The sequence below is a fragment of the Schistocerca nitens genome, chromosome 8 (genome assembly GCF_023898315.1).
Source record: "Schistocerca nitens isolate TAMUIC-IGC-003100 chromosome 8, iqSchNite1.1, whole genome shotgun sequence".
Classification (NCBI taxonomy): domain Eukaryota; kingdom Metazoa; phylum Arthropoda; class Insecta; order Orthoptera; family Acrididae; genus Schistocerca; species Schistocerca nitens.
In genome coordinates, this window is record NC_064621.1 from 345,382,724 (window position 1) to 345,403,620 (window position 20,897).

Here is a 20,897-nt window from a genome sequence, read left to right on the forward strand (position 1 = left end):
CTGTCTGTGATGCAGCGTCAAGGGTAACCGCAGCCATGGTCTCCGAGCTGATAGTCCAAGCTGCTGCAAACGTCGTCGAATTGTTCGTGCAGATGATTGTTGTCTTGCAAACGTCCCCATCTGTTGACTCAGGGATCGAGACGTGGCTGCACGATCCGTTACAGCCATGCGGATAAGATGCCTGTCATATCGACTGCTAGTGATACTAGGGCGTTGGGATCCAGCACGGCGTTCCGTATTACCCTCCTGAACCCACCGATTCCATATTCTGCTAACAGTCATTGGATCACGACCCTCGCGAGCAGCAATGTCGCGCTACGATAAACCGCAATCGCAATAGGCTACAATCCGACCTTTATCAACGTCGGAAACGTGATGGTACGCATTTCTCCTCCTTACACGAGGCATCACAACAACGTGTCACCAGGCAACGCCAGTCAACTGCTGTTTGTGTATGAGAAATCAGTTGGAAACTTTCCTCATGTGAGCACGTTGTAGGCGTCACCACGGGCGCCAGTGTTGTGTGAATGCTCTGAAAAGCTAATCATTTGCATATCACAGCATCTTCTTCCTGTCGGTTAAATTTCGCGTCTGTAGCACTTCATCTTCGGGATGTAGCAATTTTCAAAATGGTTCAAATGGCTCTGAGCACTATGGGACTCAACTGCTGTGGTCATAAGTCCCCTAGAACTTAGAACTACTTAAACCTAACTAACCTAAGGACATCACACACCCATGCCCGAAGCAGGATTCGAACCTGCGACCGTAGCAGCAGTGCGGCTCCGGACTGGAGTGCCTAGAACCGCACGGCCACCGCGGCCGGCTGGTGGCCTGTTCGGGAGGAGTTTAGTTTAGTTTTTTATTAATATAATACATGATAAACACGAGTCCGCACACATTTCTCTGGGACACAACCGGAACAACTTCAACATCTGTCGACGAATCTCCACGCAAGATAACTTGTAGCGTCCTCCCTACCAAGAATTTCAATCAATTCAAATTTTCCCTTGACACCCCATACAGTCATACTATGGATAACAAGTGTAGACGTGGTACTGAGTGCTTTTCAAAAATCGAGACGTACTTGACTGCCTCGATCCATGGCTTTCAGTAAGTCATATGAGAAAAGTATCAGTTGAGTTTCACACTCTCGATGTTTTTAGAATTCATGCTGGCTGCCATGGAGCGGATCATTCTGTCAGTGATATTTCATTATGTATGAGCTCAGAATAACAGCCTTCGTTTCAGATGCTTGCTTCTTACACACTGACAGAGAGCTGACTGCCGCAATGTGACATTCAAAGTTTCCAACCACACAGTGTCGTGAAGCTACAAACATTTGCTTGTTTTTAATAGCCGATTGGAGGTTAATTTATGAATATCCCTACGTGCTCACATGTTGACCCAACGACATCGTCAGTTACAAATTAGAAAGAATAAAACAGACAGGTGATGGAAGTTTTTGTTCGTCTACAGATGATGTACGACTGGACGCGCATTCCGATTGCGAACGGCGGCAACCTGGCGGTGAACACGTTCTTCGTGGCCAGCGGCCTGCTGCTGAGCTTCACCTTCCTGAGGGAGCGCGCCCGCGGCCGGCCCTTCGGCCTGCTCGGCTTCTACCTGCACCGCTATCTGCGCCTGACGCCGCCCTACGCCGCCGTGATGTGGCTCTACGCGACGGTGCTGCCCCGCCTAGCCGCTGGTCCGCTGTGGCCTGAGGTGGCGGGGTCCGCCAGCTACCACTGCTCGCGCGGCTGGTGGCGCAACTTGCTCTACGTCAACAACTACCAGAGTATTCAGGAGAAGGTAAGGGCTTCGTAGCTCGCTTTATGCGTGAGCGCGATGCTTTTTCACAATCTAACACGATTCTGAATACTGCAAAGCCTAGCCAGATTTCGATATGGAATCGTGTCGGAAGCTAAAATCTCCTCAGAAAAATGTTTTGCAGCACCTCCATGTATGATAGGTTGTGAAACACGTATGTTGTGCGGCAGCGATGCTGAGACATTGTAGAATCTCTGACCAGAGCAGTTGCGCTCGACTCGCAGTAGCGAGCAGTCAGTCAGTCTGCAGTAGTAGTCTGCAGTAGTCATTCCTCAGTAGTGCTTGGAGTCGGTTGCTAGGAGTAGCGGAGAGCAGTCGGCGGGCGTCGGCATCGCAATGGTCGAGATTCAGGACGAGGTATAATTTTATTTAAATAAATAATCATGCAGCTTTGCGCTCATCAGATAATGTAACGAACAGTCATTGTAATTTAACTTTCAAAAATCGCCCCCAATAATAATTTTGAGTTAAAACCAATTTTAGAGACAATCATTCAAATTTCCTTCCATTTCCTTTTAACAAAGATTTTTTAAAAAGGTACTTCCAATGCTTTTCATGCAACCGCCAGAGAACAATAAGAGCAGAATTTTGACATGCAGTTTCACTAAGGTAAGAAATTTATTCTCGTTTCGCACAGGGCAAACACCGACTTTTCGGTTGAATTGAGTTTAGGTTATCATTACAGTTTCATTATCATGGGATTAGCGTTCATTATTTAATGGGAACTTGTACTTGAGTCAGATAGCGAGCTTTCATTTAATTGTCTTTGCCATTAATATTCTTGTGGGGAGTTCACACTTAGCTGTGGCTCCATTTCTAATAAATATTGTTTTTAAAATTTCTGTGGGAAGGTCACACTTAGCTGTGGCTCCATTAATAATAAAAATAGTTATTATAGAATATGTTGTGGGGTGGTTACACTTGGCGACACCCGGTCCAGGATCGTATTTCGTTGAGAATCTTTTGAGAAAAAAGTCAGATATCTGCTCTTATTGCTTAGATATAATTAGGATTTGGCGCAACGCTTTTACTAATCTTGTGACTTTCTTTCTACAGGTCAACGGCAATTCGTTGCTCTGTTGTATTTGTGTGTTGATTTTGCATTGTGCTTATTTGTTTTGTGATTAATTGTGACTATTGTGAAAATGCCGCGAAAGACTGTGAATAGTGTATCGCGAGGTATCATGAACGAAATTACCGACTTAAACAACGTGACCAATAGTACTAGTGACATGCAGTGTAATGATGACAATGCTGTGTTCACTAACAGTCAGTGCGTTCCAATCACTAATGATGACTTTTGTCTTAATGATGAACAAACGAACTCGGTTATGTCCTATGTTGATTTGACGACAATCAATGACGCGGGACGCTCTATTGTAATGAGCGCTGCCCAGCCTAACACAACCGGTTTACTAAATTCACGTGAGGAACAGACAAATTTGTCTAATGAAAATGATCAGTGTACTGAAAGTGCGACGGATCTATTTAATTCCAAAATAGTGTCTGACAGTGTACATCCGACTGATAAACCTTTTTGTAAATCTCAGAATAACCAATTGGTTACAGAAAGCGAGAAAATTCCAGATCCACCATTAAACAGCACAGAGAATAGAAATACTAATTCTGTGGCGGATCCAATTATGGCATTGTTGCTACAAATGACTAAACAGTTTAATGAAAAATTTGACAAACAGAGTGAAAAATTAGACAACAATGACGAAAATCTCAAACAACACTTAAATGAAAAATTAGACAACAATTCCAGACAGCTAAGTGAACAAATTAGGGCCGTTGCCGCACAATGTCATGACACTAAGGAACAGTTACGCGAGGAAATTGAGGCTTGTTCACGAAAAAGTAGCGAAGAAATTAAGTCTGTTGCTCAGGAATTAAGGGAATTGCAAACAGCTGCAACAGAAACACTCAGAGACGAAATTAACGGAGTCGCTAAACAATGCTCTGAAAAAGCTACACAATTACGCGACGAATTTAAAGCAATGACAGCAGAACTTTCGCGCACAGTAGATGCAAAGATTGACGCGAAATTCGAACAACAGAACTCTCAAATTAACGAACGTCTTAGTGTTCACATACAAAACAGTGATACGCGTTTTCGTAAATTTATTGATGATCAAAATAAAGTAAAACGTCAAGTAATGGAAACAATCACTGCTCAGAGACAGGAAGACAAACGCAAAATGTTTGCGAAGGCAAAAACATATGTAGACAATAATATTGCCACAGTGTCCGACGAAATTAATACATTCGAACAGTCAAACACAGAATTACGTGACGAAATTTCTGATCTGAAATCGAAAACAGACACATACATAACAGATTTTCAAACAGTGACCGATAGACTCGAACAATTAGAACTAATACAGGATTCCGATGTTGTGAAAGCTGATGTTAAAAAACTGAACGAAACTACACGTAAATTGCAAAACCAGATTAATGACAATGACACTAAAACCGATGATCAGGTAAAAATACTGACTGAAAAATGTGATGAATTGGCCAGTCGTATTGACGTCATCGAAACTACTAATGACAATAAATCAGATGATACTTCACCGGTTTCGTTTAATCAAACACCTGAATTTCAAAATTTACAGCAGACAATTAATGAAATTGATTCGTCTAATAACATGTTGCGCAGAAAGTTGTCTAGTTTACAACAGGAAGTAACAGAAATGAAAAGTATTTCAGTTAATAACGCATCACAGCAGACGCCATTTTTCGAACATTTGCCAGACTCACGCAGCGCGTATAACTTGGGTAATCAACAGAGAGTACGGGACTTAAATTCAGAAATGACACAGAGAAACAGATTCTCACACAAACCTGAACGTATTCTTAAAATCAGTGACGAGAACGTAGATTATGAGCAATTTGCATTTGTAAGAAAATCTAAGGAATTTAATAATGACAGAGCACAGGTACACGATTTGAACTGGTTACGTCGATTTATTTTTGTACTTTCACCATTATTACCTGTAATGCAGAAGCTGGCTTTGAACTGGATACGACAATTTATTTTTGTATTTTCATCAACATTGCCTATTTTACAAAAACTGCAATTAGCATGGATACAGCAATTTGCTATTGGATTTTTACCGCTATTGCCTGCAACGCAAAAGCTAAAATTTATTTGCAGTGCGTAATTGACCTCAGGGGATTCATTACACTTTAATGAATATGTGCCGTAGCGAGCATAGGGCCCCGAGCTGTAGTAGTGCTGTTTCATCTTTAGTTTTCTGCACTGCTGCCTTCTCTTCTACTATCCTTTATATCTATCAAAACAGCTCTTTAACTTTTGCTCTACCTAGAATTAAGAATATGTACTGAACACCGGATATGACAATTTTTACTGAATGTGACAATATTCAGTAGGCACTCCCGTAATGACAACTACCGCCGTAATTTTAATAACATAAAAATCGTAATCATCAGTATATGTAAAATTAGCAGTAACAGCAACCACATTTTTGGTAACAATAGACGTTTTCCACCACAACAGCATGAAAGTCAACCGCTTAGCATTCCTGACCAACAATGTAATGTACAAGCTTTAATGTTTCGCCGCGTGCACGTATAGTCCCAGCTACAACAAATTGTAACGCACGGCAGCAAGGAAATAACTATGTACAGAGAAGACAGTTTTTCAATTCCTATCGCAATGCACCGTATAGGAATGACTATTACGATAGACGTAAAAATAATGACGACAATTTTCAGCGTACATCTAACAACAGTCGATCCTACCCGCAACAAAATCATCAGCAACAACATATTCTAGTAAATGAACCCGACAGTAGGTATCATCCAGAGCGTAATACGTCTGGAAGAAGTAATAGAACTGTTCAAATTGTAGAAATGCCACAACATCATCCAGAAAATAATAACACGTCAGATAGAATCTGACTAGATACCGTACAGGACGCATCTTCCAATAACACAAGCACTAGTTTTGACACGCAAAATGCTGTTTACGAGAATGTAATTACGTTTGACGACATCAGAGACACTCTTTTGCAGGAAAAACCAGTTGTTCAGAAAACCATTTCACATCCTGTCATCGAAATTAAAATTGGTTCATCGAAATTTTCAGCAGTAATTGATTCCGGATCACCTATGTCAGTAATAAATGAGGAGACTTTTAATGAGTGCAACAAAGAGAAAACCTATCCCACATTACCTTTAGGCAAAACCAAAGTGAAAGGAGCAGTATCGAGTAAAGGAGTGGATGTAAAATTACAGACGCATTTATCATTTTGTATTGGAGGTCATACTTTTCATTCAAATTTTTGGATTGTTCCCTTATTGACAACAGACGTTATTTTAGGCATGAACTTTCTCGTACAACACGACGCAGTGGTTGATTTTCAAAATTCTTATTTAATGTTGAAAGACGAAAATGTACAATTAGCTTTAGAGTTTCAGCACTCATTATCGACAGAAGAGGAAACAATTAACCGCACAGAGGTCATTTCAGTATCGCGTAACATAGACTGTAATCCCACATTGTTCACGGATACGTACGTACACAACTATAATACTCCAGACGAAACTGACTACGACGTAATGCAGATGATTTCCGATAAGGTTAAACAAAGCAGTGCAAATACAGACGATGAACGAACGCAATTACACAAAATTCTTTTACAGCAAGCTCCAGTTTTCGACAACATTCCTGGTACTATGTCCGGCTTTATGTATGAATTTCAAGTCAAACAGCACGACACATTTAAAGCAAAGCATTATCCCATTCCATATATCCACAGAGAACAAGTTAAAAAAGAATTGCAGGATATGCTCGATCAAGGAATTATTGAACCAGCAGTTAGCCCGTACATAAACCCGCTACATATTGTTAAGAAAAAAGATGGGTCACTTCGCCTTGTACTTGATTCACGTCACATCAATGACATAATTATTAATGAAACAGATCGACCACAGACTTTAGAAGAACTGCTACAGAAATTTCACGGTACAGCTATTTATTCCACATTAGATCTGAAATCGGGATTTTGGCAAGTTCAACTTCATCCGAATTGTAGAAAGTACACAGCATTTCTCTGTTTTGGTGACTGTTATCAGTTTTGCAAATTACCATTCGGGTTAACTATTTCCTCTGCAGCTTTTATTCGCGGTTTGAACACAATACTTCCGACAGAACTGAAAGACAGAATTACGACGTACGTAGACGACATTCTTATCGCAGAAGCTAACTGGTCTGAACATAATCTGATTTTAGAACGACTATTGCAAACTTTCCATGCACAAGGACTTACAGTTAACCTCAGTAAATCGCATTTTGGTAAAACTTCTATAAAATTTCTTGGACACGTAATTTCAGCAGAAGGCATTGCGCCTGATCCAGAAAAACTTCAAGCTCTACGTGACATTACTGTTCCTACGACGAAGAAACAATTACGCAGTTTTTTGGGCTTAATTAACTTTTTTCGTAAATTTATTCATCACTCTGCTTTAGACACGCCTAGATTATGCCAATTAACAGGTAAAAACACTATTTGGTCATGGGATAAGCAAGCACACTCTGAATTCGTGAACCTGAAACATGCTTTGTTGAATGCTCCACTTTTATCGCACCCAGACCTTACTAGAAATTTTTCTATTGCCACCGACAGTTCCAACACAGCTTTAGGCGTACACATTTTTCAGGAAATTGAAGAACATGGCTCAATAGTAATTAAAAACATCGCATTTGCAAGCCGCATTTTGTCACCTGCTGAACGAAATTATTCCGTTACTGAACTAGAAACATTATGTGTTGTATGGGCTTTTACGAGATTTAGGCACTTTGTTTATGGCAGATATACCACCGTTTACACAGATCACAGAGCTATTCAATTCTTACTTTCGGCTAAATTCACTCACGACAGGTTAAGTAGATGGAAACTTTATTTGCAGGAATTTAATTTTACGATTGTTCACATTCCCGGCACACAAAATGTTATAGCAGACGCACTTTCTCGTTCTCTCAGCAACAATCAGCAAGACGTAGCAACCAACTTCTGCAAAGCAAATTTCAGTGTCATGTTCATTCAGCAAGTTGCATTTGAAAATTTTATTTCATCATCATTACAGGATATAGCAAAAGAGCAAAGCAAAGACAATGTGTGGAAAGAAATTAAACACCTTTGGCAAGATAAGAATAATGTTACGATTAGAAACCACTACACTGTACGCAATGACATTCTGTTTCGCCGCTCTCATCCAGACAGCAACAATTGGTTATTATGCATTCCTGACGAACTGGTTAACAAATTAATCTGGTACACTCATTTAAGCTACGCACATTACGGAGCTAGAAAATGTTTTCTGATACTGAGACAGAACTGTTATTTTTCAAACATGGAAAAACGTATACGACGAGTTTTAGCGTCATGTAAAATTTGCCAGAAAGCTAAGTCAGACACCACTTCACACATTCCTCCATTATATCCCATTATACCTGTTAAATTAAGACATATGGCCGCAGTAGACATTTTTGGTCCAATTCCGAGAACTAACAGAGGTTTTTGCTACATCTTTGTCGCTGTTGAACTCACTTCAAAATTTGTTATCTTCACTCCGTTACGCAAAGCTACTGCTAAAACTGTTTCGAAAGCATTTGTAAAGCATTTCTTATTTCATGTAGGGCATGTGAAGAAAGTAATTTCTGACAATGGATCACAATTTCGTTCTGCTATATGGACACGCATGTTACGAGCTAGAAACATTTCTCCGATTTATATATCCAAGTACCACGCCTCTTCGAACCCTTGTGAACGACTAATGAAAGAAATTGGTAAACTGTGTAGAATATACTGCCACAAAAGACATGTTAATTGGGACACACACGTACACTCATTTCAAGATGTAATTAATTCCATTCCAAATGAATCCACTATGCTACCTCCGTCTGTTATACTGAAAAACGTTGAACCACCCAACAAAATCAAAGAATTAGTAACATTTCCTACATCTCGTCGACTACGACACCACGAAATAATTGACATTGCGCTGAACAACATCAAACGTGCCGCAGAGCGCCGGAGAAGACAGCAAAAACAGGTTTGTAGACACCGAGACTTTCACGTTGGACAGAAGATATTAGTACGTACACACTATTTATCCAGCAAATTAAAAGGTAAGTGCAGTAAATTTGAACTTCTATACGCAGGTCCATATCGGATTCGCAGCATTCCTCACCCCAATGTTGTACACGTCGAAACTCTGAGAACCAGAAAATCGAAAGGCAACCATCATGTGTCAAACATTAAACCCTTTATCGAATGAAACCACTTTACGATGTAACATGCTATGAGGCCATTTACACATTTTATGACCACTTATGCAATTATATTCACATGACTAATTACTGATGATTATCGTATTTTTTCTTGGCAAGTGCCCGGCAAGGTAAGGTTAGCAGGTCGCTTTTCTTGTCGTTACACATCAGACCGTGCACATTTTTTCAGATGAACTTACACATTTAGTGACCACTTATGCAATTACATTTATGTGACTACCTATTGATGATTATCGTATTTTTTCTTGGCAAGTGCCCGGCAAGGTAAGGTTAGCAGGTCGCTCTTCTTGTCGTTACACACTAGACCGTGCATTTTTTCAGTTGAACTTACGCATTTTATGAATAATTATGCAATTCTCTATAATGACGCATTAATTTTATCAAATTCTCTCTCCATTGAAGTCTTTAATTATCGCATCTATTAACTACACTACATATAAGCTGAACACAACGAATGTCACATTTTGTCTTTCTTATGTATGTACGATTGTTTTTATGTTTTGTTTGTATGCACTGTGAACTAGCTAAGGTATAACACACACCATTTGACTTTGACATTTTGCCTTGTGATATCTCAACATCGTGACTGTTTTACATTTTCCTTTTTTGCTGCTGCATTACGATATTCTCTGTACACTTTTTGCCTTTAAACACTGTCTGTGCTTTGAGATATTACGTTTTCTGTCATGTTATGTTGTATGCTTAATTGAGTCACCATTAACCAGTCACTATTTAATGGGTATATGATTTAAATGCAAGACATTAATCTTTGTTCATCAATTTCAGAAATAAATGATGCGTACAGGAAATGAATTAAACAGAAGTGGGAATTTCACCTATGGAATAAACGAAAGAAGATGCAATAAGCTAATGAGGACGAGTAAATGGATCAGAATTAACAAGCATTAACCAGAATATATTATACACATCGCAGAATAGCAGTCTTAACTAATTTTTTCTTTCAGAATACAAAGCGATTGATGCAAGCTGTCAGACAGAACTACACATTTTAGTTTTAAGTGATGAAATATGCTAGGGATTAGGAATAGTTGTGTGATGAATAATGAAATGATTTTTGCAGATGATAATGAATGCTGATAATGAACAATGATGAAGAATATGGTACTATGAATAATGAAGTTTCTGTTTACAGGTGATGATAATGATGGAGTTATGATGATATGAATAATGAAGTTTTTCTTTACAGATGAGGATAATGTTGAAGTTATGTATTTATGCTATGTAGTTATTTAAGTATTTGTTGCAGTTTACTTTGACAGCAGGTGTTATATTGCGTAGTAGGATGACTGAAGGTTTTGGAAAGGACAGCTATGGAACACATTTTTTATACACATTTCACTACCTGTTAATTCGAAGTTCACTACTTTTCAGCATAGTCTGCGTTTCTTCTTTCAGTTCAATAATCCATTTTGTATTTTTCTTTCAGGAGAAGCTTTTTATGATAGTTACTAAACTTGTTACTTATTATACCTGTTCTAGTACTTGCATTTTTCTTACCCACTTGTGTCTATCATTTATAAATGTGATAACCTTGCTACAGCTGACTCATGACGAATGACGTTACACAATCTTTTCATTTATAGGAACAACCTAGAAGCAATTTTTTCTCTTATTTCTTCTTGCTTTCCCTTATAATTACCCAAAGCAATGCATTGCTAGCAAAAAAAAAAAAAAAAAAACAAAATGTATTAACAGTCCCAGATAATGTCACTAGTTTATGATAATTCTGAATAACACTGATCAGCTCTGAATAGTATGTCACTTGAATAATGACTTCTTAATAATACCTAAACATAATTGCCACTATCTATTGTAATGAGAGTACTTATTATGCCCATGCTTATTAATGCTACTAATGTTTTGTACTATTCAGTACTTGCTGGCCACTGAGTGCCCATAATTAATGTAACTTATAATGCCCATGCTTATTAATGCTATGACTGTAATTAACTGATTTTTAATAATGATTTCTTAATGATATGAAGAATACTGAATGATGACTAATGTTTTGTACTATTCAATACTTGCTGGCCACTGAGTGCCCATAATTAATGTAACTTATAATGCCCATGCTTATTAATGCTATGACTGTAATTAACTGATTTTTCTAATAATGATTTCTTAATGATATGAATAATACTGAATGATGAATAATGTTTTATACTATTCAATACTTGCTGGCCACTGAGTGCCCATAATTAATGTAATTACTTATTATGCCCATGATTATTAATGCTATGACTGTAATTAACTGATTTTTCTAATAATGATTTCTTAATGATATGAAGAATACTGAATGATGAATAATGTTTTATACTATTCAATAGTTGCTAGGCCACTGAGTGCCAATAATTAATGTAACTTAACGTTTTGTTAGTGTTTTCAATGATGACTTCCCATATTAATACTGAATGATGATAAATATTTTGTACTAATCGAAAGTTGCTAGGCCACTGAATGTTAATAGTTACTTGTAAATATGTTATTTGAATGAGGAAAAATGTTTTGTAATACTCAATACTTGATGGCGATTGATTACCACTCTTGTCTTTAAATTAATTAATGAACATTTTTCTGTAATACTACATTCATGGTACAGAAATGTTCAATGACTAGAGTATGGATACCGCAAACTACTTATGTAATCACTAATCAAGACTTGTGTGTTAGTTAATGTCCTTCACCTTCTGACCTAACTACCTGAAATTATTGTAACATCCATTTGTCTTGTCCATCCTCATTATCATGGAGCACTATATTTGGTTTTTGCACTAATTCTACGTTGGTGTGCCTCTTAAAAGCGTGGTGTTGACACGACATGCTGTCCACCACTGTAGGCGAAGAAACTACTTATGTAATCACTAATCAAGACTTTGTTATGGAGCACTGTGTGCCGCCTCTTAAGAGCGTGGTGTTGACACGACATGCTGTCCACCACCGTAAGCGATGAAGACGTTATTCTGGTCCCACTGTTTGGTGTACCTGGTATACTGCCAAATGATAGTATGGAATACTACTACGACGTTTCACTGTCTTGATACGCTGATAAATACTTCTGGGAACGGAACTGCAGATTGTATCACTTAGTTGTGATTCTGTGGAAAGATATGGACTTTCAGTGCAGCTATGTGCAAACTAAAGTGCTACAACCATGATGCAATCCTTCTTTTCCTATCCTAATAGTGAAAATCATTTTTTTACTAACACCATTTATGTTCATGGCATATACATTTTTTCTCGATTTGTTGAACTCTAGTGCGAGTACACTTGTGTCACTTGTCGACATGATTTTTGATTTGCAGTATGTGTGCACTCTTGTCATCTATATTGTATATACTTTTTGTGATTTGATGATTTTTCTACTCTTGCGTTTATTTGTTATAAAAATGTTCAAAAGTTTTCAGTGCATGTGCACTTATGTGAATATGTTTTCAACTGAACTACAGTGCCTGTGCACTCTTCTCAATTTTCGATATGATTTGTGTTCATTCTGTATACCTTTTATGATTTATGTCATTTGTTACTCTTGTATATACATTTCGTCTTTTACTGATATGTTCTCCACTGCAGTGCATGTGCACTCATGACACTTGTCAACATGATATTTTTTTTTTTTTTTTTTTGCCTGTTATGAAACTGCTAAAGAATTTTTCAGTGTGTGTACACTTTGTTATCTGTCAAATAATTTGTATATACATCTTTCCTGATTTGTTTTGTACTTATATTTTGTCTTGTCTGTAATATTTTGTAATCGGTGCATGTGCACAACATTTAATTCATGTGATACATCTAAATATTTTGTAAATGTTAATTAATTAAAAGAAAAATTTGTTACGATGGCAAGTCCAAATGACTCACCATCGCTGCCAAATTTTTGCCCCCCCAGTGGAGGGTTATGAAACACGTATGTTGTGCGGCAGCGATGCTGAGACATTGTAGAATCTCTGACCAGAGCAGTTGCGCTCGACTCGCAGTAGCGAGCAGTCAGTCAGTCTGCAGTAGTAGTCTGCAGTAGTCATTCCTCAGTAGTGCTTGGAGTCGGTTGCTAGGAGTAGCGGAGAGCAGTCGGCGGGCGTCGGCATCGCAATGGTCGAGATTCAGGACGAGGTATAATTTTATTTAAATAAATAATCATGCAGCTTTGCGCTCATCAGATAATGTAACGAACAGTCATTGTAATTTAACTTTCAAAAATCGCCCCCAATAATAATTTTGAGTTAAAACCAATTTTAGAGACAATCATTCAAATTTCCTTCCATTTCCTTTTAACAAAGATTTTTTAAAAAGGTACTTCCAATGCTTTTCATGCAACCGCCAGAGAACAATAAGAGCAGAATTTTGACATGCAGTTTCACTAAGGTAAGAAATTTATTCTCGTTTCGCACAGGGCAAACACCGACTTTTCGGTTGAATTGAGTTTAGGTTATCATTACAGTTTCATTATCATGGGATTAGCGTTCATTATTTAATGGGAACTTGTACTTGAGTCAGATAGCGAGCTTTCATTTAATTGTCTTTGCCATTAATATTCTTGTGGGGAGTTCACACTTAGCTGTGGCTCCATTTCTAATAAATATTGTTTTTAAAATTTCTGTGGGAAGGTCACACTTAGCTGTGGCTCCATTAATAATAAAAATAGTTATTATAGAATATGTTGTGGGGTGGTTACAGTTGTATGAACTTAAACTGAGCTAACTGTAGGAATCAAAGGATAAGCGACATGATAGTGTAAAGAGACGGCACAAGTGCGAGCAGGGCTCGCACTCTGAGTATTCCGTACATATTTAATTGTACAGGGGGTCCAAAAAAATCTATCCACTGTTTAAAAGTCCATAACTGCAAACTAACTGACGGAGTTGTCTCATCTTTGGTAATGTAATAGTTTGTAGTTCCGGAAATCGCCACACAAGTGTTGTATTGCATTGTTTTGATTTGTCAGGTGACAGTCGCCACATATTCAGTGATTTGTTCTTAGTTGCACCTAGTTACTCGAGTAAACATGGCTGGCAGAAGGTTCAAAAAATGGCTCTGAGCAATATGGGACTTAACATATGAGGTCATCAGTCCCCTAGAACGTAGAACTACTTAAACCTAACTAACCTAAGGACGTCACACACACCCATGCCCGAGGCAGGATTCGAACCCGCGACCGTAGCGGTCGCGCGGTTGCAGACTGAAGCGCCTAGAACCGCTCGGCCACACCGGCGGGCGCTGGCGCAAGGCTTACATTCTATGAGCTTCAGAAGCTTCAGACATCAATTTTACCTGCCATCCAAGACTTGTGTGGAGACGGAAGAGTTTACCTTCAACTAGATGGTGCCCCAGCCCACTACCAAAATCGTGTTAGGGAGTATCTCGACAAAAATCTACCAGAAAGATGGATAGGCCGTAGAGGTGCTGTGGAGTATCCACCACGTCCCCAGACCTAACTCCTCTGGACTTTTACCTGTGGGGAACACTAAAGGACGTCGTTTATCGACAAAAGCCACGCACATTGGATGAACTTCGAGAATCCGTCGTACATTCATGTGCAAATATCCAACTGAACATGCTGCAGCCAGTAGTTCGTGCTGCAGTTCGGCGGCACCGTTTGTGTGTGGATGTTAATGGTGACCATTTCGAACACCTACAGTGATATGTTTAAGTTGGACTTTCACCAAAAATGAGACAACTCCGTTAATTAGTTCGCAAGTTATGGACTTTTAAACAGTGGATACATTTTTTTGGACCCCTCTGTATATATAAACAGTTCGCCCATAGGTTTTGATGAATGAGTTTATTGGTATAAATATTCGTTACATAAATTGCCGTATATTTTGATTACATGGCTTTAGAGGCTTAACTTCTTTTATTCCAGGACAGGACCACAGATCTTAGCATTTGACGTAAATTTCATAGTGGTACTTCTTTCCAACCTTGAAAAACAGTGGTCTCAACAGATGAGCGGACAGAAGGACAACAAATGGCAAGGAAAAAAGTTATGTGATATAATTACAACTTAACAATTTGCTGATCTTTTTCCTTTACTTGTCCTGCGAAACCTTACCTTTGATCAGTCTAGATCAACGAAAAGTACTCTACAGGTTTTGAAGAGTGAGTTTACGAATATCAAAATACGTGACATAAATGACCATATTTTTTTATTGCATTCACTGAGAAACTTAAACAGTTTACACAGCCAATGGCCCTTAGAGTTTAATAGGTGAGATAAATTTCAGCTTGATACCTTTACCTATTCCTGAAAAAAGTGTGTTTAACAGACGGGCAGACAGAGCGACAACGAATTGATCCCGTAACGGTTGTGTTTTTAGTTATTGAGATAATGAAACCTGAAAAACAAAAGAAAGATCGAATACAGCTTTCTCACACCCCAATCTTTTGATAGAGAGCCGTTCAATAACCGTAATCAAATCATCCAGACAGACAGAGAGGCGAAACTAGCTTGAACAGATGCAGAGTGGTTACTGGATTATTAATTCATACCTCAAATTTTTTCGCAATGATTCTGGCAGCATCTCAGTTAAGCAGTGAGACTCTCCGTGCTCAAAGCTCTATGAAATATACAAAATAAAAGCACTTGCATCGTAGTAAGACAAAGAAAGACGTGTGGTAATGGAAATAAGAATTTTAAAAATTCGGATGTGTGTTGTTCTGTGGCTGAGTTCCCGAGACTAAATATTACCGCTTAACTTCACATTATCTATTTTGTCCTACAGGCACGAAAAAAAACTACATGATTACGAACTCAATAACTGTTGAGATACAGTAATCAGACGAAGTGGTTGACGACTTAAGCTAACCCCTTAGTAACACTAAATAAAATTCCTCAGCTTCCTATCAGACCAAGCAAGGCTCATAGCATCTCATACTTCATGCCAGGACCGCACGCTATCGAAACTAACATAAGTAAATCCACATGCCATGAAGTGACGTGAGTTTGAAAATAAATCGAAATCAAATCATTGTTAAATTACCTTACTATGTGCTAACGAAGGATCTTGCGCTGTGTCAACGCATTAAAATCTTATCGAGTTTCTTGTCACATCATTCTACAATCCGTCTGTGATATTTCGTAAAGCATGGTCTCTCCTTCCATGTTTTGGAAGGAAGGAAGAAGAGAACATCTTTTCCGAAAGGTCATGGGTGTGTTTTAGATTGGCGCAGCAAGAAACTCAAGAATGTGTGGGAAATGTGGCTTGGGTATAAATGTGTAGAAGTGCCATTTTCCAGTATCAAAATATCTGAGCTAGATGCAAGCAGAATACTTCTATGAAGCACCACATGAAGCTAACTCCATCTCTTTCCTGGAGTCCACTCCATGCAGCGACTCATGAAAAGGAGCCAGCTTAGGTGTTCTATTCAATTTTGTTTGCCCCAGAGTGGCAGCAGTCCATCGCCGTCATGTCTCAAGAGCAAAGTATTTGCCGACTTCCATGTATACTATGAGCTATGGAAACACATCTATTAATGCCACGACAATCGATCTCATACGGAAGATTATGATATATTTATATGTGCAGCAGACCAGCAAACAATAGTCTCTTGCGTGATATACAAGCTGATGAAAGGCTCTACAATATATAACCTACTTTCATTATTGTTCAAAAGTGCACACCTGTGAAATGATAATCTGTTGCTGGATAACATTTAATAGTATGCTGCTCCATTGTCTACACTATGTTTGAATCTTTCTGGCATCCAGTTCACACGTTAGTCGAGACCTTCATAATCAAGGAAGTCCCACTTTCATTCACAATACTGAAACATTAATTTCCGAGTAAATAGTATTTACTCAGATTTTAACACAACAGCAAATGTATGAGGACTGTTCCTGTGATAGAACAATACAACCAGTCCATGTGGTTCGCATTGGTGCAGGTTGTAGGCTATACCGTTCGATTGATTCCTGCTTGCAGATCGGAGATATTCAGGAAGTGCAAGCAATGACCTCGTGCATTATCTTCTTGAAAGACAAACTCGTCGCCATAATGGACAGTATGTTGGAGGTTGCTGCTTAATGCGGGATAGGCCTCAAATCACTCTCGAAAGAGATGAGTGGCATCCAGCACCTTCACATGAGACTGGTCCAAAAACCTGCTGCCGAAACCATGGGACTGCATGCCTGATAAGTCGATTAATACCTGGCTTCCTCCACACTCTTCTGCGATGATCATCAGGCGTCAGATAAATCCTGCAGTCGTCAGACAAGGAAATCGACGCCATTCATTCTAGGTACATTCCAGGTGTTGTCTTCCTCGTCTTCGTCACACACCACGGTACTTGAGTGACTGCACTGTCATTCTTAATGTTGCGTTGCAAATAATAAAGTGTAATGTGTATGAGACGAAAAACATATTTCATTCATTTGTGATTAGACGAACGCAAAGTAATAATTATCAACAAAATTCAGGGTTTTATGTCGTACGATAACGGTCCAATTTTCGATTCTCGTACCGTATCGTATTATAAAAAACTATTACTAATGAGATCAAAATCTCGCCTACGGTTACAATGACTTTCTTCTGGGTTTATTTTTATGTTAACTGCCTTTGGCTGCTGGAGCCTATGAATTATATAATTAAAAGATACCTTAACGACACAGCCAGCATTTCCACTATAGATCGGATGTATCCATAACTGCAGATGTACTTTGTGTTTACTTACGGTAGTCTGCATTTGTACAACTCTGATTAATCTTCTTAATTTATTAATGGATGTTTTTGTGACTACTACTACTACTCACAATTAATAAAATGTTCCGGCTCTTATGCCGTGGTCGAATGGATTTCACAATTAAAGCCAACGTTTCGTTCCCAGAAATAATTCAAAAGCCAAGATCGCTTAAATACTGTTTACTGGATAGCCGGTTTCAACACACTAAAGCTGCCATCATCAGTGTGTTGAAAATGGTTATTCAGTAAGCAGTATTTGAGCGATCTTGGCTTTTGAATTATTTCTACGACAGAGTGATCGCCCCACTACGCACTATGTGTTCACTGACAAAAAGTTTCGTTCCCATTTGCGGTGGACATTTCAAGGGGGATCGCAGCTACTTCGAGTGTCCGATTCACACACTGGCTCGCTACTGACTGCAACAAAATTCCGTTTACGCGTGCACCCGCACAGTGGGATGACGTCACATGATTTGCCTAAGTAGACAACATTCCATTAGAACTACTGACGGCCTTGGGAGAGCCAGACATGACAAAACTCTACCATCTGGTGAGCAAGATGTATGAGACATGCGAAATACCCACAGACTTCAAGAAGAATATAATAATTCCAATCCCAAAGAAAGCAGGTGTTGACAGATGTGAAAATTACCGAACTATCAGTTTAAGAAGTCACAGCTGCAAAATACTAACGCGAATTCTTTTCAGACGAATGGAAAAACTGATCGAACCCGGCCTCGGGGAAGATCAGTTTGGATTCCATAGAAATGTTGGAACGCGGGAGGCAATACTGACCCTACGGCTTATCGTAGAATATACATTAAGGAAAGGCAAACCTAGGTTTCTAGCATTTGTAGACTTAGAGAAAGTTTTTGACAATGTTGACTGATATACTCCCTTTCAAATTCTGAAGGTGGCAGGGGTAAAATACAGGGAGCGAAAGACTATTTACAATTTGTATAGAAACCAGATGGCAGTTACAAAAGTCGAGGGGCATGAAAGGGAAGCAGTGGTTGGGAAGGGAGTGAGACAGGGTTGTAGCCTCTCCCCGATCTTATTCAATCTGTGTATTGAGCAAGCAGTAAAGGAAACAAAAGAAAAATTCGGAGTAGGTATTAAAATCTATGGAGAAGAAATAAAAACTTTGAGGTTCGCCGATGACATTGTAATTCAGTCAGAGACAGCAAAGGACTTGGAAGAGCAGTTGAACGGAATGACAGTGTCTTGAAAGGAGGATATAAGATGATAATGGAATGTAGTCGTATTAAGTCGGGTGAGGCTGAGGGAATTAGATTAGGAAATGAGACACTTAAAGTAGTAAAGGAGTTTTGCTATTTGGGGAGCAAAATAACTGATGATGGTCGAAGTAGAGAGGATATAAAATGTAGACTGGCAACGACAAGGAAAGCGTATCTGAAGAAGAGAAATTTGTTAACATAGAGTATAGATTTAAGTGTCAGGAAGTCGTTTCTGAAAGTATTTGTATGGAGTGCAGCCATGTATGGAAGTGAAACATGGACGATAAATAGTTTGGACAAGAAGAGAATAGAAGCTTTCGAAATGTGGTGCTACAGAAGAATGCTGAAGATTAGATGGGTAGATCACATTACTAATGAGGAGGTATTGAATAGAATTGGGGAGAAGAGGAGCTTGTGGCACAACTTGACAAGAAGAAGGGACCGGTTTGTAGGACATGTTCTGAGGCATTAAAGGATCACAATTTTAGCATTGGAGGGCAGCGTGGAGGGTAAATATCGTAGAGGGAGACGTAGAGATGAATACACTAAGCAGATTAAGAAGGATGTAGGCTGCAGTAGGTACTGGGAGATGAAGAAGCTTGCACAGGATAGAGTAGCATGGAGAGCTGCATCAAACCAGTCTCAGGACTGAAGACCACAACAACAACAATTAAGACTGTATGACTACCTTCGTTAAGTTTCAGAGGGAATGAGAACTGGTGGTTTTATTGAGTTGGTCAAACAAATGAAAGGTGGACCACAAGTCTAAGCTGCTATCCTACAATGAACATGTGCCCACATGGCAAGTGCAGTGCTGTAACGCAAGCAAGGTTAGTTAGGTTTAAGTAGTCCTAAGTTCTAGAGGACTGATGACCTCAGATGTTAAGTCCCACAGTGCTCAGAGCCATTTGAACCATTTGACTCAAGTACTGGCAGCCACAAGGGGATACCATGAAAGGCTATACAGAGAGGCCACAGAGATTGTAAAACAAAGTACGTTTCCACCGCTCATCACGAATTGTAGTGTTGACGCCCTTAGAATGTAGAAAACGAATTACTGTACGATACACCACATTTTTTTCTGAGTTGATAATTAAGATTGTATGACTACCTTCGTAAAGTTTCAGAGGGAATGAGAACTGATGGTTTTATCGAGATGGTCAAAGAAATGAAAGGTGGACCACAAGTCTAAGCTGCTACCCCACAATAAACATGTGCCCACGTCGCGAGTGCAGTGCTGTAACGCAAGCGCCGCTATTCTGCGCAGTAGCCAGGCGGTTCTAGGCGCTTCAGTCTGGAACCGAGAGACCGCTACGGTCGCAGGTTCGAATCCTGCCTCGGGCATGGATGTGTGTGATGTCCTTAGGTTAGTTAGGTTTAAGTAGTTCTAAGTTCTATAGGACTGATGACCTCAGATGTTAAGTCCCATAGTGCTCGGAGCCATTTGAACCATTTTCTGCGCAGTGTATGGCGCAGTCGTGGTACCTGGCGGCGGACATGCAGCTCTACTGGACGTCTCCACTGCTGCTGTGGCCCATGTTCCGGTGGCCGCGGCTGGGCCGCGCCCTCCTCCTCATGGCTGTCTTCGGAGCCACCGCCGCCATGTTCTCCGTCACCTTTGCCCACAATCTGCCCTGGGCCGACGTCCACGGCCTTCCGTGAGTCTTTCTTCCATCTACAAAGGGCGAATAAAACGTTTCCGTTCAAAGGCAGTACAGTCCAGAATCAGCATGCTATCAGGCAAAATCACCGTCAGCATGCAGGAAATCATCCCATTGATGCGCCACGTTGATGATACCCATGTACTAAAACATCGTA

The 20,897-nt window shown here is 39.4% G+C and overlaps 1 protein-coding gene across 1 annotated transcript in view; it reads left to right on the forward strand.

The window, feature by feature from the left end:
• LOC126199556 (nose resistant to fluoxetine protein 6-like) overlaps positions 1-20,897 on the forward strand; it is a 296,567-nt gene that overhangs the window by 172,723 nt on the left and 102,947 nt on the right. The window contains exons 6-7 of the mRNA XM_049936478.1: positions 1,477-1,809; positions 20,544-20,737. Coding sequence (XP_049792435.1) covers positions 1,477-1,809; positions 20,544-20,737 — 527 coding nt within the window. The remainder of the gene's footprint in view (positions 1-1,476; positions 1,810-20,543; positions 20,738-20,897) is intronic.